At 28.5% G+C, this 11,007-nt stretch overlaps 1 protein-coding gene across 2 annotated transcripts in view; it reads left to right on the forward strand.

Annotated features, from left to right (window-relative positions):
• The first annotated feature begins 1,752 nt into the window (after positions 1 to 1,752).
• The window catches only part of LOC126895962 (uncharacterized), a 101,562-nt gene continuing 92,307 nt past the window's right edge, over positions 1,753 to 11,007 (forward strand). The window contains exon 1 of one of the 2 annotated variants that reach the window (XM_050668326.1): positions 1,753 to 1,771. Coding sequence is in view for 1 of the 2 variants with exons in the window: in XM_050668322.1 (XP_050524279.1) it covers positions 6,511 to 6,519 (9 nt within the window). In the remaining variant the exon portion in view is untranslated. Of the gene's footprint in view, positions 1,772 to 6,227; positions 6,520 to 11,007 lie in introns of those variants that run through there. The other variant, XM_050668322.1, reaches the window with a different exon arrangement.

Below are 11,007 nucleotides of genomic sequence, written 5' to 3' on the forward strand. Positions count from 1 at the left end.
TAGGACATATAACGGAATTTAAACTAAAATGAAGTTTCATAGAAAAGGTGTGATGTAGTCACATTAAAGATAACTTGTGCTACACCCTATATTACTAAAATAGCGTGCTTCTTTTGCACAAGGTTTATCTATATCCTGACCTCCGGCATCATCCCCGCCGGGGTTAATTGATTAATGGTTTATTTGACAACAGCGTTCACGTCATTCTAATACAAACCCCCCCCCCGTCTATCCATTCTGGTGTCTCCCTAAAAACCCCAGGGCGGCGGTCGTCATCGTCATTGTTCAAACAATAATCGGTCTTATTACTCTTGTTGCTTCGTACGAGGGTTCAACATTTAAACCATACACACGCACTCATATGATCTGCAGAAATCCCGGGGCTACTGTCGATACTGATGCTGTGTGTTTTATTGGGGTGAATCATTCGGTCATTGCGCCAAAGAGGGTCTCGAAATGGGTTTCCGCCGGTCGAATAATAATATTAAAAACTTAATAACGTATGAAAAATAATCGTCGACAATGTGTAATCTGTAATTATATTTACTATGTATAACAACGTTTTCACGGTTAGTATATTTTGTTCGCATTTTTGTCCCTCATTCTGTCAGTAGACCATTACGATTATTATTATTATTATAAACAACGCCTTTGGGGGTTGAATGGCTTTTAAAAAAACACAATCGTTGCCTATATTAATAAAATCTGTTTCGATCGACTTTTGAATTGTTTTATTTTTAACGTGTGAGATTTTAAAAATAATTCACCACAAAACTTACTCGGGAAAGTAATGCGGTTATGACACGTGAGTTATTTTGAGGATGCTGTAAGCCATGTTTTAATGGAAAACCTAAAAGGGGATATACCTATTGATTGACACGAGAATGATTATACCTTTTCTCGAGTATGTGATACATGAAAAAAATGATTATAAAAGTTTAAACAGAATATGCGTTGGTGATTATATTGAGAATTTTCACAATCAACCGCGCCTTTTCCAAAACCGCCTCTTTAAAGCTCGCAAACAATACGTGTCTCATACCGTTAGCGACACACCCGAGGTCCAATTTGTCAAGGCGTTAAAATGTCACCCAAATTATAATAATATTATTATGTTAGGCTAATCTGATCCATATTGAAATGAGGTATCATAACGTTAACAATAATACTAAAGTATATAATTTTATCAGACAGGTCAAATATTTATTATTCTTACCAATAATTAAGTTGCACAGTACAATTAAAATAATTATAACAGTAGTAGTCATTTAATTATAAGGCTCGCAGAAGTCTATGTAATAAAGTAAATGGACAAACATGAACATTTGTCTAACATGTGATATGGGCTATATTTTTATTTCCAATCACTATCACTTAGAGGTCTCAACAAAATATTATATCAATAATTTTGGTGTTTCAAGTGGTTTAGACCAGTTACCATGTTGATAACACCATCTACGAAATGGTCTCAATATGATGTTTATTTATAATGCGATCATTAAATTATTTTTATTGCTGTTTGCACTAGTATTTAGGAAAACGTAAGCTAAATATAAGCAAACCTCAGCAATACAACAAATAAATAACTTTTGTATACATTTTCACTAAATATATTCAATAGTAGTAAAAACGATTTCATACATAATTGTCATTTTTATTAAATATCAGTTTTCGATTTCAATGCTAAGCGACAAGTCATAACGCGAAAAATATGCTGAGTTAAAATGGACTTATTCAACTTGATAACACAACGTAATATTGTGTGTGACATGTAAGTTATATACACTTGCAAAATACATTATTAATATGTCGTAAAATATTTTTCGAACGAAAACAATTTTTTTTTAATAAGATTTATTAAAATTAATTTTTTTTGACATCACTTAAATTATGCTTAACTGCAGATGTTGTGTAGATTGTTATTTTTATTTTTAATGAAATTATATTATAAACTCAAAGCTTTAAATATCTCATTGCCAATTAACCATAACTATATGCTAACATATTTTTATTATCCGTATATTTTACAATTGGTAAAAATATCCATTAATCTTTTCGAAAAGATGATTTCATATGCACTAACTTAATGAACATGTTGTTTAATGTAAACATGAAAAATCATACAAAGTGCAGCAAATTGTGTAATTTAAACATGTTTAACTGGAAATCATTACCTGGATGCGATATTATAATTTATGTTTGTTGTTCGTTTTATTTTTTTTCAAGAGCTCATTGGTAAATGTAAACTATTTATCAAATATAACATTACAATTACTCTTATAAATTTTATTCACAGTTACATAAATCATATTCTTATAAATATTGTTTTACAATTTTTTAAAACTTAACATCATTTGATATGCTTGCAAATTATTTGTATATTCATGTGTGCTCAATGTGAACATATAACAGCTATAATCAATGTTACATAAAGAAACCTAGCAACTGTCATATTATTTAAACTTATTCTACTAATTTGACTTTTATTAAACATAATTGTACACAATTATATTATAATTACTCACGCCTGTTTGGTTTTAATAAATAAATAATATAATAACTAAATTCTACAGAATTTCCGTGTATCTATTATTTAATTATTTTTTGAACACTTCATTTTCAGTAGCGTGTCTAATAAGGAGCTATCTGTGGAAACTGCTCCAGAGCGCAACGTAAAGGTGAAACATGAAAATTTTAATGGCGTCATAGCCAATGAACTCGATAACTTGAGTAAAAATGTATGCTAAGTTCCTGCGCTTATACATATTTAAAATGAGATATCTAAGGGTTATAGTAGTATAGTGGCCAGACATTTTTTTCGGGGTAGGCTGATAACAATTTTTTGATGACTTGTTTTTGCTAAAAAAAAATTTTATGGAGGGTGTTATCAAATACATACTACGCTGGGTCACTGAAACCCTTATTGGTCATACTACTATTTTAATAAGACATCTTCGATCATGTTTCTTTTACGGAATTTATATTGTAAAAGTTATTGAAATCAACTTGCTTTTCTCAGCATACGAATATGTTTTGTGTACTTATAAATACATTGAATTCTATTACTCGACAAAACAGCAACATTAGGAATGTATCAATTTGGTAAATAAAAAGTGAACGAAACGGCAAAGTACATTATTTTGGTTAGTAGTTGCCACTAGCAAATATCCTCATGTTGATCCCTGTTGCTACGCCTTTTTTCTTCATACATCCGGCACTCATTTTATGGCGACAGACATCAAAAGCTTCCGCGAAAATTGAATACGTGCGACATTTTTTATATTTTATTTTATTCTTAGCCCTTTTTGCACGTAAAACATACAAACATATATTCTATCTGTTCTTCGCACCTTGAATAATATACAAGAAATTTTGTACTTTTCCCTTATTTTCATTCTTTGACTGTTGCTTAGCATATTGGCATCATCGTCATCGCACATGAATATCTATACTGCGTTTTGTACGATCGCTTTGTGTGAATTTGTTACATCTGAATACAGACTAAAATACAAACATGTATGTAAATGATACTCGACATCAAAAACACACTGGTTATTTGTGTTTACTTGTTTGTATACGTAAAATATTATTATTTGACTGAAAACATAACACATTTTTTATAACTTACCACTTGTTAATGAATATATTTTGTAAGTACACTTATCCGTTAACCGTTAACCGTTAACACAAGTGATGACTGAAACGCTCACATAATAGTAATAGAATCATTAATATTTTGTCGAGATTTTTTAATGAGAATATTATTTTCGCTTAAATTTTTCTATGATTTTAATGTTGAATTATTACTCTATTTCAATGACATAGCCATTCAGTGAAAGCTAATGAGAATGTAGCTCCTAAGGAGTGTGGGTATAAATTTTCAATGAAGAGTTCAATTTTGTCTAAATAAAGAGATAAAAAATTATTAAAAAAACTTTATTCATACGAAAAAAAACAGCACAGTGAAGATACAACATAGTTGAGACAAGTATATATAACGATTCACTGACAATTTTAATTAATCAAAATTTAGCCATTGGTAGCTTGAACAATATTTTTTAAATAGTTTTTTTTTTTTATTGATGGCCAATTTTTATAGAAGAATAACCGTGGAATGGACTTGTTTTTTCAATATTATTATACACTTCAAAAATTCTAATTTAATATAAGTTAAAAGATGTCAGACAAAAAATTTTACATGCTTGAGAGTGGTCTTAAGCCCTTTCTTTACTTAAGATTCTTGTCGGATTTTCAGAAAAATAATACCAAAAGAAAGCTTATTGTCTCTAGTATACTCAGTTAAAATATAATTTAGATCAGTACTTTAACAAAATAGTTAAATCAGTTTTAAAATAAAATAAAAATATTGAGGGTTTTTCGAATTTTCAGAGTTGATAGATTCAATTAGGTTAATTTTGAATTGTTTTGACGCATATATCAACAAAATTAGCCCAATGAGAATTGACAATATTCATAGAAAGACACAAACAAAAATATACACCATAGAAAAACCAGTACTTTCTCATGTTCTCATCGAAGCTAACATAAACATTATAGATCTTAAGATATGAGTGTGTGATTTCGTAATGAATATTGTTAAATATTAGGTACTATAAAAGTTGTTATTGTACAATACTGTCGCATTTTTGTAAAATTGTACTACAAAACTATCATGAATGTGGCTTAATAATTTTTTCTGTGGAGGCTATAGTCCTATATTCTATTTCATAAATTTGGATAAATAACCCGTCGAGAAGCTTCTCTATTACATTTCTTTATTTCCCTCTCCCCCACCAAAAATTAATTTCAGTCCATTTGTGGGGACTAAAAATTTCTGTAGAGGTTGAAGCCTCTACAGCCCTGATGCAAACTGCGCTTATGAAACTATTCTTTATCGGTTTCTATGAAATTAAACAATTTTTTTTTTATTTGAAATCTCTTTTTGTGATAATTAAATAAAAAAATAGACTATTTATTGATCCATTGCAATTCTCAAATGGGGAGTTGAACCCTCACCTAACCTATAGGTCAACTGAAATTAATTCGACTACCTAATTATTTTTAAAAATTTCACTTTTGGATTGATTCTGTTGGTTGGATAAGTGTTCATTTGTAATTTTATTACAAAATATTTTTCGTTTTACTTTAACTATAGCCAATATATAAAATAGAATAATTCTTACAAAAAAACACAGTTACTAAACACTCATCAAAAATTTTAATCTCTAAGAGGTTTTTCCTTTGTACTTTATTGAAAATATTCGCTTTGTACACATGTCCAAGTAGCTATATTAATCCGGTATTGTTTTCATCAGCTTGCATCCCTACTTTACTATGTTTAAGAGGTTTTTTGTTAAACTCTACAGCAATGGTTCTTTAGAAAATAATTATATTGAAGAAATTCTTTTTATCTGCACCCACTATAGAAACTTTACTAAGCTTATAAAATTATAAGAGACACTTCATTTTTTCTAAAAGCTAACTAAATTTATGCTCCACAAATACTTTATATTATTAAATTTTCTTTAAATTAAAAATTCATTTATTAAAAAAAAAAAAAAAAAACTCTAGCAAAGTTCCATTACCTGTATACTTCGACATAGTTTATATTCAAGTTAAAAACATTTGTTAATTTTTGTGGATCCGAACACCCGAGAATTTTATGTCAGTTCAACGGTCCCCAGTGGTTTAAGTATTCTGATATGTATGCCGTCAAAATGTCAAAAATACGTAATGACTCGAATAAAGTTTTCAAATTTCTCTATATTTATACTTGAATTGTTTTTCATGAAAACATTTATTTCAAAAAAAAAATACTCATTTATTATTTACTACTAGTATACTTAGGTGTAATTTTAAAACTCTTCCTATAATTTATACTTCAAAACTAATTTTTAGTACAAAGTCGCTTCTTTACATCCAACGTAGAGAAAAATGCCTTTTCTAATATCATCATTATAGAATAATGAATTGTGAAATAAGTAATATGTTTGAAATGTGAAAATTCAATAATTAATTATCAATAAAAAGTGATCTGTTGTATCACATTTATAGTTCAGTGTAAATATATTAGATACATTTAAAATATGTACATTTGGTGTCTTTATACATACGTTAGAATACGACAGTAATGCGGTTGGCAGTTAATATCTTAGCGCCGGCGCTTTGTAATAAAACCGCGTGATCGCGTAGCTTCAAACACATAAGTCTGCCGGCCGGCAGTTCTTCTTCATCAGTACTGTCGTTCGGTGCGAGACACATTGGCGTGGATCCGAATCGGAATGTAAAAAAAAACTTGAATAGTTCATTTTGAATTTATTGTTATGAGATTAATTTTTGAGATCATGTTAAACGTTTTAAAAATATGTGCGACAGACGGTTATGTTTTTGTGTACAAAGGTTTTATACACTTCATATGAAAATATTTACAATATAATCGCGAATTAACAGCAAATTGCAATATTGGTTATAGGAAACTATATACATTGGCATCAGTCAATCGGCATAGATATGTACAAGGTAGAAACTTAAACGTATTTAAAAATACCTGTTAAACTAAGTTTTTAATGTATACATTCAAATGAAAAATAAAATAAGCTTGTATGAAATTTAAAAAATATTTTTCATTAAATATGAACAGACTATACAATTTATTTATCACATATTGAAATATGAGAAAATTATCGAAACTTGATAAAAATAATAATTACCAAATAAAAACAAAATAAACCTTTTACGGTAAGTAAAAAAACGAATAAATATAAGTTGAACATAAATCTTTATTGAATTCGTTCACTAGTAATTACTCATTAAGAACACAGAGAATTACAAAAATTTCAAAATTTTATTTCATTATAAACACGGGCATATATTGCAAAATTTGTCTGTGTGGACTATAGTTCGATACCCTGTTAATAATAGACTTGACGAGAATCATCTTTACCACACAGTTTTATATTCTTTCTCTATCTCAAAATTCGAGTCATTTTTGGAGTCTACAAATATTTGTACAGAAGCTGTGGCCCCACGGCCCACATGAAAACTGCGCAAATGATATACGGCAAGTATGCTTAAAAATAGTCTGTATTCTTTTTTTGGTTCAAAATAAAAAAAATAAATTAATTTATAATTAAATAAATGATCTCTTTCTCTAGTACTCATTAGATAAGATATACATTTTGATTATTACAATATTATAATTCTATTCAACTAATTTTATTGGCTATACATATATGAGTTTTACTTTTGTCGGAATACTTTATTTTCACTAACGGATTTAAATTACTAATGACTTATTTGTCGGATTGGTAAATTTATTTTACATTGAAATATATTACTCGTACTATAGTAAACTGAATGTGTTTACTTCTTTAGTTATTTAAAAATGTATATTTTGATTATTTTAAGTGGCATTATTAAATTAGATCTAAAATTAATGCAAGCGTTTTTAACTTATTCATTTGTTTAATTAATATAATAGTTGATAATAATAATTATCTTAACAATAGCAAATAAATGTATTGTAATAATTTTACCTTTACAAATTCAAGATAAGTAATTGTTTATTTGTAGACATTATTAATGTACGCACATTAAAACACATGTGTGACCATATAATATGAAAAGTATGCGGCATGGCTTTTTTCATTGTCCATACAAAGAACAATAGTACACTTTAGTGCACATAGACATAGTGAATAGTTGTACGTTACATCAAAGTGTAATACCTACAAATTGAACGTTGCGATGGAAAATCTACCGGACAAGTGCGGACCGTGCGATTTAATGATATTGTGTTTGTCTTTAAAACTGTCAGGGGTTTCGTGAAACTAAAGTAAATTGAATGGGGGTGAAGTAGATTCCAAAAGTAAAGCTACGGGATATATCTAGTGAATATCTTTTAAAACTTCATTTGCGATTAATAGCAAGGTATACCTTATTGCTATTAATCGTATTCCCAATCGCATAAAATAACAATTTATTTAAGACTTTGTTATGTTTAAAAGATAAATATTTATTTAATAATGGTTCAAGTAACTTATGTAACACGAGTAACATTTAAATAATTAAAATTCAATCGTATCAATGATTTATCCAACAAGTTATAAATAGAATTATATTGAAAAATTCGGTTAGCAAATGGCTTCTTCTAGTTAACCAATTTCAATTAATGAATTAAGTAATGAAAAATAAAAATTTTATGAAATAAGAGTTAAACGTTGTTTTGTGAGCTTAGTAAAGCGACTAAATGTAATAAGAATTTTTTTTCTCGGTGTAATTTCCTTTAGTTGATTTAGCGGTACCACTAAATAATACAATTTTCCACTTTAATTTTAATTAAAGTATTCATTGATAACAAAAATAGTATTATAATATGTATAGTATAACAGTTTTATTTTAGTATATTTTATACAAACTCGTCTAAACTTAGATGTTAACCAAACTATATTTGAATTGTTATCCATATATTACGTTTAATCTACATTTATGGTTCACTTAGCCACAATATTTTTCACAAATCACATTAAAATCATTCAGTAATACAATACTTTTTTGTTTTTACCAAAGTTAATAATAATTAGCTGTAAAACGACAAGTTTGTCAAATACACATTGGTAAAATATCACGTTTGACCCCAACGAATAATCTAATTACTGTTGCCATTATAAAAGATAATCAAATTATAAACACAAAACCGTTATACATTTAGGTTATTGTATTCAGCGCATACTACAAAATTAAAATAGTCTGTTGGTGTAAAATACGTAGAACAATTAGTTGTTTAATTTAGTTTCAAGAAAGGAATACACTTAATTGAATGTCTTTTGACTGTGTAATTCCAATGTGAGTAACAATGGTGGCCAATAGAATAGAGGCGAAGTTTAAAGATCATATTGAGTGTATTCTTTAACGAAAATCTAAACGCATTCGATTACCATGTGCCTGCCTGACTTTTGTTATTTCTTTTTTTCTTTGTTTAAAACGATTTTAATTTTAGTGTAGAACGGGATATACAAATACACACGTACAATAAGTGTATGGAAACAAAAGAAAGTTTACAACTTCCAAAAATAAAAACTGCATGAATCTTTTATATAAATTGGAAATAAAATGAAAAAAAAGCTCGTAAAACGTGTCTCTTTGAAAATTCTCGAAGCGTACAAGAGAGCTTTTAGAGGTTTGTCCGAATAGCATTGTCCGAGAGAATCGAAAAGTTTCTTTTTTTAAGGGCCCACAAAAGTGTCTACTTTTGCTGTACACCGTATTCGAGTGTGGCAAATTCGTCCCAATCTATGCTAAACACAAATGCTGTCGAGGGGTATGTATCCAAAGAGGCGACGATTGTGCAGCGTTTCGTAAAATTTGTCGAGGGTTTCAATACACATCCGCATTTGAATACTCCAACGTGTTAAAGTGTGTTTCAGTCGTTTAGTTAAATACTTGGGTGATGTCGTTGACTGGGACGGATATAGAATGGACTATCGACGGACATGTTTAATGCAAAATCGTACATCAGTCTTGAAAATCTGAATATTAATATTTATTCAACAATACTACCTATAATTACATTTAGTAACAGTGAAATGTGGTACGTCTACATTATGAAATGTTTTACGATGGCAGCTACTAAATAAAAATGTATTAATTGCAACATATATATATATATTTTATTAATACACTATGTTGAGTATATTGTTGAATATATTCAAATTATGTACAATATAAAATATAAATTTAAACATACTAATATAATTTGATTAATTTAACCATGAAAATCGTATTATATTTCATAAATACAATTTATGTGATTATAATTTCATAATGGGTGCTCAATAGAATTACGCAACAAGTAAAATGAACTCTTTTAATCATAAAAAATGATTCCCTATCAATTCATACAGATGGCAGTGTTAATAGGGGTTGCAAGCTGTGCTAAAAACAAGGGTAGCTGAAAATAAGGAACAACATTTTGACGTGAATTACTTTATGTATTGTTTATGACTTTCTAAAAACTATAAGATTGAACAAAAAAAAAAGAATGGTCAATCGGGTTTTAAAATAAAGGCGACTAAACATATCGTTATCGACCTAATTTTACATAAAAATAATTCATAAATAATAATTTCTCTATTCGTTTTTTTTTTTTATTCGCCTAGATTTTTGAAAGTATGGAGAAATTTTATTTTCTATAGAACGTTTATTATTTAAATATAACGCGAGATAAATAAATTAAAATTCATGTATGGTGAGTTTTATCGATTTACAAAACAAGAATAGGGCATTAATTTGTGACAATATCATTTTAAAAGTTTTAAATTGTCGTAAAATATTATGTAAACGCAAATACTCTCGGGACGTTTTCGAAAAAGTCCTTTTTGTAGTAAGTATGCTTTGTGTCTGTATCGTGAAAATCCCATAGGGAAAATGGGGCTCGCATAATGAATGTTTACTTACCGTCATGTCAGCGTGTAGGTGAGAGGCAAGAAGGTATAATAATAGTATGATGATGATAATAATAATAATTATAATATCGGAAGTGTTCTCTTTATTCTAAGCCACTGATTGCTGTTTGTATCACGATGTTTTGCGTTAAACGGTAACAGAAAGACAGATAGGTGATACCGTTGCATCAGAGCAAACGTCAAGATAATACAACGATGGCATATTAGTTGGAACCCTCAAATGCTTGATAACGTTACAGTAAGCTTATTAGAGTCGCCTTTGATCCTCAGAAATTATTATATAATAAAGATATTTTCGGCTCAAACAATAACGAGGTATAATACACAAAGCTTTAATGTAAGCAAATCTGCGTTCAGCTATCTTCAAATTGCAAATATTTTAATTTGCAGAAAACATCAATGTTCTATTATTTAACACAATATTCACTTTATATAATATAATTTACGATATGGTTATAAATTATACTTCGTTATTTGTTCTATTATTCACCTTATAGTTTAATCTAATAAGAATTTTAAGAATATTGAAAAATATTAACAGCTG

This window comes from Daktulosphaira vitifoliae, unplaced genomic scaffold, assembly GCF_025091365.1.
Source record: "Daktulosphaira vitifoliae isolate Bord-2020 unplaced genomic scaffold, ASM2509136v1 Scaffold_1, whole genome shotgun sequence".
NCBI classification, from domain to species: Eukaryota; Metazoa; Arthropoda; class Insecta; order Hemiptera; family Phylloxeridae; genus Daktulosphaira; species Daktulosphaira vitifoliae.